This window comes from Ambystoma mexicanum, chromosome 12 (genome assembly GCF_040938575.1).
Source record: "Ambystoma mexicanum isolate Mex_15411 chromosome 12, UKY_AmexF1_1, whole genome shotgun sequence".
Lineage (NCBI taxonomy): Eukaryota > Metazoa > Chordata > Amphibia > Caudata > Ambystomatidae > Ambystoma > Ambystoma mexicanum.
In genome coordinates, this window is record NC_090936.1 from 274,899,315 (window position 1) to 274,918,466 (window position 19,152).

At 44.7% G+C, this 19,152-nt stretch overlaps 1 protein-coding gene across 2 annotated transcripts in view; it reads left to right on the forward strand.

Moving 5' to 3' along the window:
• PDE3A (phosphodiesterase 3A) overlaps nucleotides 1-19,152 on the forward strand; it is a 1,388,780-nt gene that overhangs the window by 1,008,448 nt on the left and 361,180 nt on the right. For both annotated transcript variants that reach the window (XM_069628418.1, XM_069628419.1), the window contains one exon: nucleotides 10,366-10,520. In XM_069628418.1, coding sequence (XP_069484519.1) covers nucleotides 10,366-10,520 — 155 coding nt within the window. The remainder of the gene's footprint in view (nucleotides 1-10,365; nucleotides 10,521-19,152) is intronic.

A 19,152-nucleotide genomic window follows, 5' to 3' on the forward strand; every position in this document is an offset into this window, starting at 1 on the left:
ACTGTGCTCTGAATGTAGAGACAAATATTGAACCAATTCGGCAGTTCTAAATTTCACATGTTCATAGATTGTGCTTCTAAGTACATTAAATCCTCCTACTGTTTCTGTCATGGAGTATCTGGTTTAGGTAAAGCATTTTTTATTTATTTATTTATTAGTGTTTTGTAAAGTGCAACAGACAGCTGCTTCAGTGCACAGTGACTGCTAACATAGTATTGATACATTTATTAATAAACTATTAATGCCAATCAGTTTTTCTCTGTACTGTGAGGAATCTAAGGGTGTCCTTACTTCTTTTCCTCAGATATCCTTCTCCCAAGTGGCCATGGAAAGGCTGTCGCCATTGGATCCTGACCCAGTGGGTTAATATGCAAGGGAGGACTACCTAGGCGGAGGAGAATTGGGAAGTGGAGGCTAGGCACCCTTCTCACCCTGTCTCACCCATTTCCCGTTCATAAGGAGTCTTACAACCCCCAAGTCTTTATAGGCTGATGCCAGTCCCATCCCTATTTTCCTGGTAAAACATCCCCCAATAGATGCACTTTCCCGCAAAACACAACGCTTTCGCGGGCTTCTGCATGCCTTGTGTGTGCCTCCAGGATGTGGGCTGGGATGTCTGTTCCCAATACACATCCTGGGTGCCAGAGAGTCTAGAGTGTCCTGAATGCCTGGGACCACCGTGGTCCGTGATAGGTCCACGGATGGTGTGAGTGTTTGTGAGCAGATCTCCCATTGGGTCCTCTCCGTTTTGGCGTGAAGGGAACTTTGGATAAGAGGAGGCTGAAAACACCACTACCAGGTCGATCTCCCGAGTTCACACTGAACAAGGGATAAGGAGCCAAGTATCCTGTAACAAGAAGCTGAGTCGAGGAACTGCTGGTGACCCACTGAAGGTTTGCCACCCTGAGCCGCTGTCGTCCTGCGAGACCCCTCTGCATCTGATCAACCTAGAAGGTCCGCGAAGGCGAGATGACCCATTGGAATAGTTGGATCAACTATTCCTGGCACCTTCATCAAACCCTGCAAGTAAGCCTCTTCGGAAGTGTCTCTGGGCCAACCAGTGGGCTGACCAGCTTACGCAGGACGCTTTACTCTGTCACCGCCGCTGTTTCGGGGAAGCCCTCGAAACTTGGTCTACTGCTTGCTCTGCGTCCACGGCACCCTCACACCGAATTCGTACACTTGGCATTCCCAGGTCTGAATTGAGACGAGTGCGCCCGGACGAGAGAAAACACAGTTGCCGTGTTGCCCTGATGTTGTAACAACGTGTGCACGTCCGCTGCATTTCGGACACCCTCGACCCTGCATCGTGCTACACAGAATCTACACGGTGTCGAGAAGTCCTGATCATCACAGCTGAACGTGTCGGCAACGTGAACTGAACTGGAGAAGTCTGGGTCTGCCTGCGTCGGGGACCGGTGAGTAGTACATACCCCAACCGGTGGCCCCTCGCGCAGGAGCCCGTTTCTTTTCTAGTGCTCTAGTGACTCTATCCCGCACTCTCACCCTGCCTCTGCCCACAAATGGAGGCCTTGCTTGAGTAGTGGGGACTTGCTCTGCATCGCTTCATTACCCTTACTGAACTGCCTGATATCCTCGAAGAGGCCCTCTTTGTCCATTGGCACCAGCGCATGCAGGTACTTTTGAGCATAAGGGTCCTCTCTTCGTAGGGCTCGGACTTCTTCCTAGTTAGGTGTATTTAGGATGTCGAACTGGGTCTAATGATTACTTGCACTGCCTGATTTCCTCCCCATCTAGGTGGTCTACATATTACGTGCTCCTATCTCCTTAGACCCCGCGGTCTGCCAAGTCAGTCGCAAAAGCTTTACTCAGCATCTTTACTAGGGTTGGCTTCCCTAAATAAGTTGTGTCTGACAGAGACAGAAACTTTATGTCGAAGTATATGCAGGCTATGTGGAAAGAATGTGGGGTCACCTACAAGTTCTCCTCCGCATACCACCCCCAGACCAATGGTCTGGCGGAACGGTTTAAAAGAACATTAAAAAGTATGATTGGGGCTCTGGAAGAACCTCAGAGAAGAAAATGGGATCTTCTTTTACCATGCTTACTGTTTGCCTACCGAGAGGTACCACAGGAGGGTGTTGGCTTCTGCCCCTTCGAACTTCTGTTTGGTCACACTGTGCGGCGATCCTTAGCCATAGTCAAGGAGGGTTGGGAGATGCCTACTCCCCCTATTACTACCAACATAGTAGACTATGTGTTAGGGCTCAGAAAAAGGATGGTACTCCTGATGGGTCTGGCTAGTGACAAGTTGAAGTCAGGACAAGCCCTGGTGAAACATTGGTATGACCAGAAAGCTTCCCTCATCAACTTCACACCTGGTCAGCAAGTCCTGATCATGAATCCCATAAGGCCTAGAGCTGTACAGGATAAATGGTCAGGCCCTTACACAGTGGTGGAGCCCCTGGGTAAAGTCAACTATTTAGTGGACCTTGGAAGGCCTGGACAGGCTCCAAAAGTGTTCCACGTAAATAGGCTGAAGGCTTTCATCCCAAGAGTTGAAATCGCAGCACTGCTATTGGCTTCAGATGTTGAGGAAGAGGAGTCGGAACCTCTCCCTGACCTGTTTCAAAGCAGTCCTTCAGATAGCTCCTTTTAGGGTGTCCAAGTGGCCCCTCACCTGACCTCTGATCAGCAGGCTGAGGTGAAAAGTTTGCTTAGGCAATTTTCCCCCCTGTTTTCACAGTCCCCTGGTTTGACACCTTGGTATAAACATAACATTGACACACGAGACAGTGTACCTACCAAAAGTAGGGGATAAAGGATGTCAGACAAAGTACGGTCTTACATTAAGACCGAGGTCAACAAAATGTTAGATCTTGGGGTGATTGAACCCTCTAGAAGTCCTTGTCCAGCCCTGTGGTTTTGGTTCCAAAAGCAGGTACTTCTGAATTAAGGTTCTGCGTGGATTACAGGGCTCTGAATGCTGTCACCAAGACAGATGACCACCCCTTGCCTCGAACAGATGAGCTGGTGGATACCTTGGGTGCCTCCAAGTACCTCAGCACGTTTGACCTCACTGCAGGCTATTGGCAAATAGCCCTCGCAGAACATGCCAAGGAGAAGACAGCGTTCTCAACTCCAGAAGGTCTTTACCAGTTCAGGGTAATGCCTTTTGGGGCGAAGAATGCACCTGCCAGCTTCCAGAGGCTTGTGAATCATGTGTTGAATGGGTTGGATGAATTCTGTCTTGCACATCTGGATGATATAGCAGTTTTCAGTGCCACCTGGGAAGACCGTGTGAAACACCTTGGGATTGTGTTACAGGCTCTTCAGAAAGCCCACTTGACCATAAAGGCCAGTAAATGCCAGATTGGACAAGGCTCAGTGGTTTACCTTGGACATAAAGTAGGTGGAGGGAGGATACAGCCTCTACCCAGTAAAGTACAAGCAGTACAAGACTGGGCCACCCCCACCACACAGACCCAAGTGAGAGCCTTCTTAGTACTCACGGGATATTACAGAAATTTAATGGCAGACTATGGCACCATAGCTGCCCCTCGGACTGCTCTCACCACTCCGAAGAAACCCAAGAAGGTAACTTGGACTGAAGAGTGTGAGAAGGCCTTCAATGGCATAAAAGACTCCTTGTGCCAGGCCCCTGTTCTCAGGGCCCCTGATTACCAAAGACCTTTTATTGTGCAGACAGATGACTCTGACACTGGGATAGGAGCTGTACTATCACAAGTAGATGAGAAGGGTAAGGAACACCCTATTGGTTTCATTAGTCGCCAGCTTAAAGACAGAGAGCTCAGATGGTCCACAGTAGAGAAAGAATGTTTCTCTGTTGTGTGGGCCCTACGGAAGCTGAGGCCCTACCCATAAGGGACCCACTTCACTGTGAAAACCAACCATAAGCCCTTAAAGTGGCTAATGAACATGAAGGGAGAGAATCCAAAGTTGCTTAGGTGGTCCATAAGTCTGCAAGGCTTTGACTTCACTATTGAGCATAGGCCAGGTGTCCAACATAGCAATGCTGATGGGTTGTCCAGAATGTTTAACCGACCTGAACAACAAACTCATCCAGGGGTGGATTAGTTCCCCCTGTCATTAGTCTGGGAGGGGCGAGTGTTAGGAAAGATTTCATATTGTATGTAATTTTCCCTCCATGTGGCAACCCCCAAACTTTTTGCTGTTGTTTTACACCCTGATCTAGACTTTGCCAGAGAAGCGCAGCCTTCCGCCGCACTCCTCTGGGCTTTCGCTCAATTCTTATGGGGAAACTGACATGCCCTTAAAACAGTCTGTACTGGGAGACTTTGTTTCCCTTAGTCCTTTCCTCATGTTGCAGCTTTTGTGCAACATGAAACAAGAGTGCACCATAACTTACATTACTGCCATCTTGGGTCTCTAGTCATTCCAAAGGCCCTAGAAACTCTTGCTGGACTTATTATGAACCGTGCAAGTGTGTCACGGACGGGACTGGTGGCAGCTATCGTTTCTCTTGTGTTTTGAACCCTTATTTGCCATGTTATCCGCGCTTACCGCGTTTGGCACAAATGAGTGGCCTGGCTCCAAAATGGCCATGCCACGAGGTTATTTGTCCTGTCCGCTGACCATCTTGCCCCTTCACCTTCCCCCAGGTCGAGCCGACCCGGGGCAGTCCTTATTTGGTCATGCGCTTTCCCGCGAAACACAACGCTTTCACAGGCTTCTGCATGCCTTGTGTGTGCCTCCAGGATGTGGGCTGGGATGTCTGTTCCCAATACACATCCTGGGTGCCAGAGAGTCTAGAGTGTCCTGAATGCCTGGGACCACCGTGGTCCGTGATAGGTCCACGGATGGTGTGAGTATTTGTGAGCAGATCTCCCATTGGGTCCTCTCCGTTTTGGCGCGAAGGGAACTTTGTATAAGAGGAGGCTGAAAACACCACTACCAGGTCGATCTCCTGAGTTCACACCGAACAAGGGATAAGGAGCCAAGTATCCTGCAACAAATAGCTGAGTCGAGGAACCGCTGGTGACCCACTGAAGGTTTGCCACCCTGAGCCGCTGTCGTCCTGCGAGACCCCTCTGCATCTGATCATCCTAGAAGGTCTGCGAAGTCGCTTCGACTCATTGGAATAGTTGGATCAACTATTCCCGGCACCTTCATCATACCCTGCAATTAAGCCTCTTCGGAAGTGTCTCTGGGCCAACCAGTGGGCTGACCAGCTTATGCAGGACGCTTTGCTCTGTCACCGCCGCCGTTTCGGGGAAGCCCTCACAACTTGGTCTACTGCTTGCTCTGCGTCCACGTCACCCTCACACTGAATTCGTACACTTGGCATTCACAGGTCTGAAGTGAGATGAGTGCGCCCAGACCAGAGAAAACGCGGTTGCCATGTTGCCCTGCTGTGGTAACAACCAGTGCACGTCCGCTGCATTTGGGACACCCTCGACCCTGCATCCTGCTACGCAGAATCTACACGGTGTCGAGAAGTCCTGATCACCACAGCTGAACCTGCCAGCAATGTGAACTGAACTGGAGAAGTCTGGGTCTGCCTGCGTCGGGGACTGGTGAGTAGTCCATACCCCAACTGGTGGCCCCTCGCGCAGGAGCCCGTTTCTTTTCTAGTGCTGTTGTGAAATAGCGACTCTATCCCGCACTCTCACCCTGCCTCTGCCCACAAGTGGAGGCCTTGCTTGAGTAGTGGGGACTTGTTCTGCATCGCTTCATTCACCTTCCTGAACTGCCTGATATCCTCGAAGAGGCCCTCTTTGTCCATTGGCACCAGCGCGTGCAGGTACTTTTGAGCATAAGGGTCCTCTCTTCGTAGGGCTCGGACTTCCTCCTAGTTAGGTGTATTTCGGATGTCGAACTGGGTCTAATGATTACTTGCACTGCCTGTTTTCCTCCCCATCTAGGTGGTCTACATATTACGTGCTCCTTACTCCTTAGCCCCCACGGTCTGATAAGAGGAGGCTGAACACACCACTACCAGGTCGATCTCCTGAGTTCACACCGAACAAGGGATAAGGAGCCAAGTATCCTGCAACAAGAAGCTGAGTCGAGGAACCGCTGGTGACCCGCTGAAGGTTTGGCACCCAGAGCCGCTGTCATCCTGCGAGACCCCTCTGCATCTGATCGTCCTAGAAGATCTGCAAAGGCGCTTCGACCCATTGGATCAACTATTCCCGCACTTTCATCAAACCCTGCAAGTAAGCCTCTTCGGAAGTGTCCCTGAGCCAACCAGTGGGCTGACCAGTTTACGCAGGACGCTTTGCTCTGTCACCGCCGCCCTTTCGGGGAAGCCCTCGAAACTTGGTCTACTGCTTGCTCTGCGTCCACGGCACCCTCACACCGAATTCGTACACTTGGCATTCCCAGGTCTGAAGTGAGACGAGTGCGCCCGGACCAGAGTAAACACGGTTGCCGTGTTGCCCTGCTGTGGTAACAACCTGTGCACGTCCGCTGCATTTGGGACACCCTCGACCCTGCATCCTGCTACGCAGAATCATGAACTGAACTGGAGAAGTTTGGGTCTGCCTGCGTCGGGGACCGGTGAGTAGTCCATACCCCAACCAGTGGCCCCTCGCGCAGGAGCCCGTTTCTTTTCTAGCGCTGTTGCGAAATAGCGATTCTATCCCGCACTCTCACCCTGCCTCTGCCCACAAGTGGAGGCCTTGCTTGAGTAGTGGGGACTTGTTCTGCATCACTTCATTCACCTTCCTGAACTGCCTGATATCCTCGAAGAGGCCCTCTTTGTCCATTGGCACCAGCGCATGCAGGTACTTTTGAGCATAAGGCTCATCTCTTCGTAGGGCTCGGAGTTCCTCCTAGTTAGGTGTATTTCGGATGTCGAACTGGGTCTAATGATTACTTGCACTGCCTGTTTTCCTCCCCATCTAGGTGGTCTACATATTACGTGCTCCTAACTCCTTAGACCCCACGGTCTTGTATATATATTGTATTGATTGTGATGTGTTGGTTTACTTTAGTATTATTGTGATTCTTTGCTATGGTCGATGGTACAAAGGCCTTGTAATAAATTTGTCTATATTTTTAATATAACATCTGTCTGGAGTAATTTGTAAGTGTCCTTGCTTTGTGTGCTCATTGAGGTCTTTCCATCACCCTCACCCCTCTTGAGACTGATTGGTCTGGCTTGTCCAGAGGTTACCCTGTTCCAAGAAACTAGGCTGGCCTTCTGAACCTCTGCCAGTCCAGGTCCGAGTTCAGAAATCCATCTTAACACCATGCACTCCTAGAAACACAGAATAATATAAAACTCATTAAATTAGATTTCTATTTACGAAGGAATCTAACAACTTAATTATGGATTTAAAACTCCATTTTACTGGATGGGTTGGGAGTCTCATTTACCGCAGCAATGTATTCCATTTATATGGGATTGCCTAGCAAACCTAGATACAAATGTATGTAGAGCACTACTTAGTGAAATCCACATGGATCCATCTAATATATACTCACCCAGCTCTCTTATCAGCCAATTAGAGACCATTCCCTAGGTTCAATCTCCAATTTTCTGGTGGAAGAATATTTGCCGTAAGTTGCACACTCGTGTGGAATGCCTTCCTGAAACACATTGCTTTTGAATGATCGCTTGAAGTTTTAAGAGATTTTCGGATGCATAGATCTTCTAAGTTGGGTTGTAATCATCATGCTAATACAATGAGGTAATTTGTGTCATGTGCACAATTTATAAAAACACCTTAACATAACATATCCTAACATACAAAATCAAAATTATTGGGCTTATTGGGCTACTTTAGTATGTTGGGACAATATGTCTTTTGATGATAACAAGTCATCTCTCTAACTTGTTTTTTTTGTTTCTTTACCATTGTAACACTTTTTACGGGGAAGTTTTTGATTGTTTGCATCCACAATATGACTCAGCTCTGCAAACAGTCTTGCATGCTGGAATGGTTTAATCTCTGTGCCTCTATAAGTAGGTTACTCAGACAATATTTAGATAGCATTTAGTGATTTGAAATGTTTCAAGGAGAAGATGGCATGTGACATGTACTTGAGACCAAACAAGTTGCATGTGTTATACCTGTAGTTGCCCACTTCTCATCTTCCACAAAACTCCAGCATACGGGGTGGGAGGATAGCTCTGGGGCAAAGCATTTGTCTTCCAAGCAAGACAACGAAGAGCAACACAAGTTTTATCCCGGTCCCACGCTTAGAGACTGGTCTCCAGTATTAAGCGTGTTATAAAAGATGAATTCATTGATTAATAGTTGTTTCTAGTCCAGTATGAGAACAATTAGCAACAGTGATGGAGGTGCCACCAGGTTCTCATAGTGATCAACCCTGTGGTCAGAGGCAGACAGAATGCCAATGGCCCCGATCCTACTAGCCCACCAGTCCAAGCCAAAAGCAAGCCCAAGCAGAGCAAGTACTTCAGAGAGGGTCGGGGATGTTACCACCTCTAAATGCAGAATTGGTTGCTTTAGGTACTCAAGGTGATTGTCTAGGGTGCTAATTTTCATATTTTTCGTTCGATGGCAAAACAGCTCCAAGCATCTCACATGTGTGAAATCCCCATAGAAAGAAATAAACATCAGAAATGGCTGATGGGAAAATAGAAAACACGGTTTGTCCCTTTTCTATTTCCAGGGTGGTGTGTCAGGAAGCCAGGAATTCCTATAAACTGTGGAATGCAGTCCTTTCTGTGGCAGGATCTGTTGGGTGAATTCAAACTCAAGTTCACAGTTGGAGCTTGTTGGTAACACAGCTCTACAGGGTAATTAATTAAACAGGGATTTCGCCATCTTACACTTCACACCACCATTGCTGCTCAAGGAATCCACCACATATTGCTCCTTGTCCAGCACCAAAAACACTCATGTGAACTCTTAATCTGCCAATGCAGGAACGTTTCCAGATGTATGTCTGTAGACAAACCATTGCACACAATTGTGTGGTTTCATATAATGGAACCTCACAGTGGTTAGTCGAGTCCCTAATACAACATAGTACGTCGTCAGAACACATGGACAAGCAATGCAAATTGCATTGAACTATCCCTTAGATAAGCAGGAGTTCATTTCAAATTTCTTTTCTTTTGCTGTGAGAGCGTGCTGTGCTCAGAGTGCCAAGCTAGAATTCAATGATAATGCCAAATAGGCTAAAACATATCTGGAGTTTCCTATCGTCGCACACATAAGGGACGAGGCCTAACAGTTCGGGTTACTACACTCTTTTGTGGAAGGCCAAGTCTGATTTGAGTACTGTTCTCCTCTCATGTGTGACACAGTAGGCTAATACTCCATGGTTTGTAGTGTTGCCCAGAGCGAGGATAGAGATTATGAGTGACTGAAAATGTCCCATCGACTACCCTTCAGTGCTGCATACATGTCACCGTATGTTAGACAGGTAAGCACATAAGTGGGTACTAAACTTGCTATGCTTTTGCATTCATAAAAATGTGCCTGTGTGCGACCTAATGAGCAAGAGAGGGGTGTACTTCCATGAACACACCCTTTGCATATGCATTATGTGTGTGTCTGGACCATTACAACTGGGGGCACGCCTACATACAAAAGATAATAAACGGACTCGGAAACCGAGATATGCTCCTCTAGCAGCTTGTGGGACAGGGACAACTCCCCAAGAACACATTTTACTATTCTTAAAAATCTTTCCCAAAAGGCGGATCACTTTCCCTAGAATTTGACACCACCAACAGGTGCGATTCTAGAAACAAGTTTTCCACTGATTCCATTGTCATGTAATTTTTCTGTGCAGGGAACCTGTGACTATTCTGTTTCACTTTGTTGGAGAATCAAGTATAATTGCAGTTGCAAAGTAAAGTAAGCACATTTTGCATGTGGTGCATGTACCATTGTGTGTGCCTCACCATGCACATGCAATTATTGAGTGGCTGCAGGTGAACATGATTAAGACACTCCTTGTTACTGCACATAGAAACCTCTTCGTAAATCGTACTCTGCATGTATATCAATTTGAAGAGTAATCCAAGACACTGCATATTTAAATATATGTATATGAAATTGAACAAGTTTGATAAAGGGAATTATTTTGCAGATGTGCTGCTTTTCAGCATATTTCTTAAATCTTCTTCTTAATGCCTGTATCATGATCTGATATACAATTTACCATAGGGAAACTAATACATATGCCAGTGGGTGAGAAGTCCTGGTATTGGTGCTGCATGTGTTGTGCAGTTGCAGAATGCCACCCAGATATCTGGTCCAGCATGAGCAATAATTCAAATGTATGGTCCCAATGTAATGATTGTTTTCTAGGAGTACTTTCATTGTTGTCATAAAAGTCCATGGTTTTAAAATTAGTTGTTACTATATGGCTGATGACGTGGCATAGACATATTCACCCTGCACTGATGTCTTTGTACTATTTTCTACACACTAGCGCTTGAGGAGGAGCCTACCCCCAGGGCTGATGCGACGGGTTTCCTCAACTTGGACGACCACGACATCTGCTACCGGCTTACCGACGTTGGAGCCAGCGCCTGTAAGAAGAGACCGCAGCGCCAGCATCAAACCTCATGAAGCACCTTCTCCAGGGTAATTCCTTCAGTTATATCAGATGCAGGAATCTCAGTTTAAGCCTATAGATAATTGTTCCCATGATAATCCTGTCATTTTAGGTTATATCAGGGGCTCAGATATAAAGATGAAAGTGTCTTATTGTTTGTTATGGTCATATATGTTGTAGTCAGTTGTTTACAATACTATTTGAACACTTACATTTGCAAAAAGGATATGGTCTTATTGCTGGTGATTTAAACAGGCAGCCATGAGTAGCAAAACATATCCTAACCTTCAAAAGAAATTAAGCCTTATTGCTTGACCACATTGTGCAATTGAATGACACCATGAATACCAATGTAATGTTAATACATTATGCAATGCTCACAAATTTCTCTGTTGCATGAGCATGCTCAAACAAATTACTAGCGATGCACCGCATGCACATATCGCACCAGTGTGCACAATGTGACAGCATGACATGTGGGAGGTAGGCGACCAGAAGGAGAGGACTCCTATGGGTGAGGGAGAGCTGCTCTCTCCACCATGTTGCCCGCACTGGTGGTGTCGGGAGGATCTCCTAGAACCTCTCGCCCAAATCGAACCTCTTATTGCGGAGAACCAAAGTTAACCACGACCTCTGAGCTGGAACAGCAACCCACTGTAAGGAAGGCATGGTTATCAGAATTATGACAGACACAAGGAGTACAAGCCAAGGGTGTTTATTGAACAGTACATGGGAGAGAAAAACGCCTAATCTAAACCTAAATCTAAGATGGGAGCCAGGTACGACCATCAAAGAAAAGAAAACGCTGTCCTAGTGGTGTTGTGTCAAAACAAAATGGTCTATACCAATAAACCTATTGCCAAATCCTTACTCTATATAACAAAAATGTGCCGGGACAATGATATGTATAACAAAAGCGTGTTGTGCAAACAGAAGTGTCCAAAAGGGTGTCCGTAGTTCAGGACTGCTGAACTAATTTACTCCCTTCCCCACGCTACATCATGGGACAAGGCGAAACAGTGGCATGACTGTGAGCACCCCTTGAGTCTTTAGGCATCAGGAAGCAGTTTCTTCAGAAAAGGCAGGATCCCCCGAATCAATGTCTTTTGCTTGGCTTCACAAGACTTTTCCCATGCTCTAACCATGCGGGAATGCCCTCTTCCCCATTTTTCCCATGATACCCCTTCATTGGGTTCACCTTCATCTTTACACCACTGTTCAGTCACTTTATAAAAATGTGGGATTCACTTTCCCTTGCATTCACTTGGCATCCCTCCGTTGGGTTCACGGTAGCCTTCAAATCACAGTTCAGTTAACTGTACGAGTTCTACGAGCTTATACAACTCAGGAGCTCTTAATGTCTTTTTAAACAAATATTTTGTGCACTTTCACCGATTCACTCAGGTCCCCATCCTCCGGGCTCAGACCTTCCTCTGTAGGCAGTTCTGGCTTCCCTCGATTGACGCAAGCCTTCAAACCTCTAGAATCACACTTGTTACTTTGCAGTCTTTCACACTTGCACTTCAAAGTACTTGCCAGTTCAATGCAAGGACTTCCAATAGGCGATCGCGTCTCGCCAGATCACTTGGTCATATTGTAGCAAGTGCGTTTATTTTCAACAATCAGGCTTCTCTTTCTCACGGCTGCCGTCCTACGCACACACCCAATGCTGGATACAGTTCAAAGTTTTATACTGGCCTCCTCTCACAAGACCTTCTGTTATCTGCAGTTCTTAGTTAGCATCACAGGGTTAATAATTCCCTAGGTTAGCTTTACACTTCGTTTCACCTTTTGTCAAAGACTTTAGACTGCACAAGGGGGGCTTGGACCCTTGACTTTACCCTTGTATCACCACTTTCACTATTCACCTCCTCTCTCGGTTACACCCTCAAGTACATCAGATTTCTTTTGCGGCTTCTCTCACACGTACAGTCTCGGCATTTTTCATTCTTGCTACAATGTGCTTTCACTCGCGGTTTCTCAACAACCCAACAAGCACTTCAAACGTTAATGTCCTTTTCATTTATCAACACAAGCCGGTCTCCCATTTGACTCACTGGCAGTGGCTGATACAGTTTATCAAGACCTTCCTTCTAGTCAAGGCTTTTGGCCCAGCGTGGCTCGCCTCCTTTCAAGTCTTCACACCGCACATGAAGGAGGTACCGCCGTGACCTTCTGCAGGAGTAGGGAGTTGCCCATTTGGCATTCTGCAGTGACCTTCAACCCGCAGCTGGTAGGACCACTGCCTTTAATTCGCCTCCTGGTCCCATCTGCTCTGCTTCTATGGTCACGTCGCCTTCCCGGGATTTCCTGCCCTTATATTCTGTTGGTCTTACTCGTTTCAGTTGATCTTCTCGTCTTGCTCTCCGGGTGCTCTCATGCTCTGCCTTTTATCCCAGTGTAGAAAGGTAACAGGATTCAGGTGTGAGTCGTCAGGATCAAGTGCCTGCCTCTGCCTGACCCTGATACTGGGACATGTCAACCAGACTGGCTTTGCGTGAGTCTGTTTTCCCTTCAAGGGTTTGGTCCGTAAAGAAGAGTGTGTGTAGGAACGGGGTGCGGGTAAAGTTCTTAGAAAATGGAATATGGGTGATCTAAAGAAAAATGGGAACATTGATATAGTGTCTATCCTCCCGTTGTCCCACTACAACTCCCCAGGGAGCCCTCATCCAGGTGATCCTCCCACACTGGTCCACCCCGGGTGTCTGGATCCAATAGCGATGACCGTGCCCCAGTCACCTAGATGACAGATCCCAAGGGACTGGCCGGTGAGACACCCTTTGGTTTCTCACACCCACCCTCAAACAAGGGTAGAATTATAGATTCAGCTCCTACCACTCTATTCACATACAAACCCTCAAACACTGTAAGAGAAGTAACCACAGACCAAAGGAGATAGTCAGCAATGGCAACCTGCAAGCTCAGATCACAGTCAGGAAAGAATACTGAGAGGGAGAGACAGTAGGATAGCTTAGTGGGCTGGTTATTCTGCAAGTAAGATCACAAACTTACCAATGACTTTCAGAAGAAAAGACCTTGGGTGCCTTGGGTAGATCCAGGATCCAGGAATGGCTTTCGTAGGGTTTTCGATAGACATGAACATATGGAATCCATTGCGGCACCAATCAGCCATAATGACAGAGCCATGTAATTTTAAAATGGCAGGTCCTCCTTATGAAGTGTCTGCCCAGAGAGAGAGGGAGAGACAAAGAGAGAGAGTGAGAGAGACCGAGGGAGAGTGAGAGAGAGCGGGAGAGAGTGAGAGAGAGTGAGAGAGAGAGATAGAGAGAGAGAGGAAGAGAGAGAGAGATGGACAAAGGGTATATGCCATTTAATTTTAAAATGGCAGGTCCTCCTTATGAAGTGTCTGCCCAGAGAGAGAGGGAGAAACAAAGAGAGAGAGCGAGGGAGAGCGAGAGAGAGCGAGGGAGAGTGAGAGAGAGAGGAAGAGAGAGAGAGATGGACAAAGGGTATATGCCATTTAATTTTAAAATGGCAGGTCCTCCTTATGAAGTGTCTGCCCAGAAAGAGAGGGAGAGACAAAGAGAGAGAGGGAGGGAGAGTGAGAGAGAGCGAGGGAGAGTGAGAGAGAGCGAGAGAGAGTGAGAGAGAGTGAGAGAGAGAGAGAGAAAGAGAGAGAGAGAGATGGATAAAGGATATATCCAAAATATGCACACACCATCAGGCATGCATGAGAGGAGGGTGGCCCAATGCCAGGCTTAAAACAGTGGTAGTGTCAGCCTCAGAGAGCAGACATTCAGAGTAAGGACAGCACAGAGATGTATGTGGATCAAGGGAAATGCAAAGAGATAGACTCTTGTTAGGATAGAGCCAGGGAAGGGTGAGAGCAGAGAGAAGGAGGAAGGAAGAGGAGAAAACATAAGGAGAGGAAGGTGTTGCAGGAAGTACAGAGAATAACAGAAAAGGAGAAGAGGCACCTTAGGAGTTTGGGTGCAATAGGTGGAGATAGGAAGGAGCAGATCAGTGGTGGCAGGGAGAGGTTGGACATAATGGAGAATCAGAGGGAAGGAAGGTGTGGGTAGAGATATCTGTACCAGAACAGCAGTATAGGCCATAAGAAAAAGGTCCAATACAAGCAAGAGCAGTACAAGGCTAGTAGGTAAGACCAATAGGTTCTTAGCTGGACTGCATAAAGTGTACAAATGCTAGAGCAAGGTCATGATTGGTGTCTTTTAGCGTTAAACTTGACACCATTGTGATTGGTGCTTACTCCAATAATTGCAGCCTCTTTGCAATAATTATGGCTTATTCTGAAGAACCCATGTCAATGTATTCTAACCTTTTTTACAATAAATTCTTGTCTTTTAAGTGTGCTGGGTGTTCCTTCCTTAATCTTTGAGGTTCAATGAAGAGACCTAATGCCTGCTTGATATCCATCTTGACTGATGGGTAGCTCTCATGCCTAAAATGCATGGCTTGTGTGCCTAGAGGAGTCTCCTCTAAGCCTAAGTGGTTGGAGACCATGCAGATAATTGTCTTTGCTTAGAGTTGTGGAACACGAGTTTGTAACTGCTTTTACAATGGAGGAACAAGACAGGAATATGTGGACCTGTTCATTTATCCTGTTTGGTGACAACTGTGAGCCCTGTACGTGTTTGTAGAGTGGGATTGCCTGCAAGCCACCTTATTACAGAAGAAAACTTAATATGGCAAATGACCACTAGATCTCACCAAATGCTGTGTCAAAATTACCTAAAAGACTTTCCTTAAGGTTGAAGAACCTTGTTTGGACATTACATTTCTCAATATTTTAAGTGTGTTACTTTTGGACTAATTGTTTCATTCTGGTACACTATGGTATCTCCCCTAGAGTAAGCGTCAAGCTCTGGTTGTGGAACACAGTGTACTTTCTTAGTATATCAATGTCTGTTGCATTGATCAGACTGTTATGGGATCTTATCAATGGAACATAATCATGACTTTGGCCACTATCTGTCCTCTCAGGTTGCCAGAGAGATTCCTTGCATTTTTTTAAACTTTTTAGATATAATATGCTCCCATTTTACTTAGCTCTTAAACAATGATTTCAGAATTCTATTTAAAAAATGTCTTTAAAGTGATTACATAGTACACCGATTGGATCATAAGGTACCTTATGGGCAAGATTTATAACTTTGCATATATATGCTAATAAGTGAGCATTTCCTACAGTTTTGCTGTCTGTGTTATATGAAATGTTGGTTTTGCCTCAATCTATATAACATACAGTTGTTTGCACTAGGCAAACATGAAGCAGTCTGTTCTTGTGCTATCTTTACTAGGTGATATGAAAAGGAGCTGATTAAGACAGAATCACAGCCACAGCTAATTCCTCATTATGCTACAATCACAAAAGCTTTATTCCGAAAATATGCCATAAAAGCATTACAACATTTTACAAAATACAAACATATTCAACATAGACCTAATAAATATAATAATTTAAAAAACTATGATAGCACACAACAAATCACACCTTCATTTACATGTATTTAACAAAAAACTTCCCATCTCATGAAACTATATCAGCAAAGATGTCCATCGAGCCAAACTAGATTCACGACACACACAATCTCAGCTCATTATGTAGTATTTTCCAAATACTGTGCCACCACCTTACACTTTCATTCCAAAGCCCACCACATGTAGTTGAAAACTCCATATGTATCTTCAGAGCAATCTGTATCAGGGATGCTGCATATGCAGATGCTCCGGGCCCGGTCACACACCAGTAAAAGCTATGTGTGCTTAATGTCTCAATGGAACCTCCCTAAAATCTGTCCACCGGCACCCCTTGATAAATTCAAAAGTCACCTCCATTTTGTCCACAAGAGGTCCAGAGATGCTCTTGAATATGGAATGCACCACCCACTTCTTCTAACAACAGTTTTAACCATCTCCTTCTTAGGATTTCATAGGCAGATGTGATAGGGCCAGTGTTGTGGCCCTTTCAAGAGGGGGGCCTGACCCCCAACACCCTTCTGCTGTGCCTGCAGTAGGGTTGGTGTTGGGGGTCAGTTGCTGCACTAAATATAGGTTGAGTATTGTAGGATATTTTGTGTAAATTTGGGTTTTGGTGGTATTTACTCATCAAAATATGAGTGGTAGTTTGGTGGTAAATTATCCTTGCATTTAGATTGGGTTTGGCCTCATATAATCCTAGTGACCATACCTTGTTATATTATATTGCGGAGTCTAGTAATATACATTATTTGTGGTATTTAGTGGTGATATATTGTTTGCGGTATTTAGTGGTGAGCATAGTTTTCTTCCCTATATTATGACCCCATCATGAAACAAAACCTTCCTTTCTGTTAGAGTACCTCCCAGTGTTCTATAGAGATCCCTGGACCTATGCATATTATAGGAACCCAAGCATTTTATATAGAGCGCCACCTACAGTTTGTGGCCGGTATCACTGGCTTATCTACACCAGCGATCTATACGTCCGTAGGCATTACTGGCTCATGGACCTCCAGCAATCTCTATATTATATTAGATTCCCTCCAAACATCATGCAAGGAGGGCACACACACACACACACACACTGGTTTTATCACTGAATATGATCAACTTATTCTGGGTTGTTATTCTATCTGCATGGGCAAATTGAACAATGCACTCACAGATGCAAAAAATGGACACTAAACTATTTGTTTTTATATTCTCATTATATTATACATAAATACAATTCACAATTATCAGTTCTTACCATAAACATTTCACCATCATCTGTAATACAAGAGAAAAAGAAACAGAGCAAGCAAGCCTTTTAAAATATGGGTTAATTTTTAACATTCTGACATGACAAAGTAAAATGATTTCCTTTGCTATATTGCCTGCACACTATTACAATTCAGTCATCCATGCGACCGCACACAGTGACCTCACTTAACTTAACTCCTTACCAAAAGTGTTTGTTTGAATCCCCCCCACACAACCTTGCTTCGCTCGTCTCAGAAAGACAGACCCAGTCAGTACGAACTGCTCCCGTAATCTTAGCTGTCTGGAATGCACGGCGAGAAACTCTCAAGCCAGTGCTCAGTAACACCATGAACTTCTGTCTTCAGAGGCCAGTAACCCGAACTAACTTTCTTTTTCCTCCCTTCTCATCAAGAGAGCTCTCCTCCACCCCCTTTTTATGTAGTTCTATCTGCTAACACTTTCCTCCAAACAGATTAAAAAGGATTTTTTCAACAGCACCCTTTACTTTTCTAACAATGGGATCCTTGCTCACCGAGCAACTGTATAAATTATTATTTCCTTCCGTACATGCCTTCTGCTTTCTGCAACCCAACACAGAGAGACAAAAAAAAAATGCCAGTGTACATTTAAAAAAGAATTCCAAAATATGTATTGTCACCTAATTTTGTACTTGAGACTACATTATAATGTTAAGGAAGTTAGAGTTAATGTTTAGTAAATGTTAATTAAAGTTAGTCATTTATATATAAATAATGTAGTCTTCTATGTATGAGGCATTCAAAAAAGAAATGGTGGATTTTATTCTCTGCAGTTTCACATTGAGCTTTTGCTGCATTATGAATTCTGTACCTTCCATGCGACCAGCAACATATTCACATGTTATACCGGCAACATAAAATAACTATATGTGTGTGCCATATTATTGCTGGCAACACAACAAAAAAATGCCATCACATTTAGTGAAGCGCTATATATTCTTATACAGCGCTATATATATTACTACATATCCCCTCCTTTTCCGACAATTTGGCAGTACTCAAATCCACATTTGGAGGAAACCCATATTGTGCTCCTCTTTTTCTATCCATCATAGAAACTCAATAAAATGAACATTTAAATTTTTCTTAATAATTCACTGCTTAATCCCAGAAAAAATAAAGTTCATCTCAAATGGGTCCATAAGTTCTTATAAAATATTATACACATTTCTTTCCAACTGAAGTGTCCATGTATTCAATTGTCTTTGTTCAACTGTGAAATCAACATTTCAAGTCAATAATAAAATAAAATAAATAAATAAAACAGAGAATTAACAAAATTAATTAAAATAATTAAGTGAAATAATAAAGTTGTGGGACACCATCGCCCATACTTCCAGTCACATATAATAATCTTCTTCATCCACAAGTCTAAGTTACTATTGTTCCATTAATGATGTCCGCTATCTTTATGATCGCACCTCCAAGATGTCCTGATCATCAATTCTTCATCATTTGGTTCATTCGATGAAACTCTTTCACCCTGGCGCTCTTGGATTCTTTTCCAAAGAAGTCATTCTTTAGGGTGTCCCGGTTACTTTGTCTTCACCTCCATATTTCGGTCCGGAGGCATTACTTGAGCTTCATCCCGTGGACTCCAGGACTCCATCACCTCCCATGACCTCCGGTTCTGCGACCTCCGACCTCAAAATATTAGTTAGTCGTTCTAAATTAAACAGAAAATAGAAAGATGAAGTACATAGTATAATACCAATTTCCCCCTTTCTATCATAAAACATTCCTCTTTCTTCCTCTGAAACTAAGCACATGTTAGAGAGAAAACAAACATATACACAAAACATCATTATACATTAAAATATATTTCATAATTGTATTAAAATAATTCCATCTGCTTCAGCCCCTTTTGTCAATGTTTAGCATATATGGTAAACATATAGCTTTATCTCTCTATCTCTCT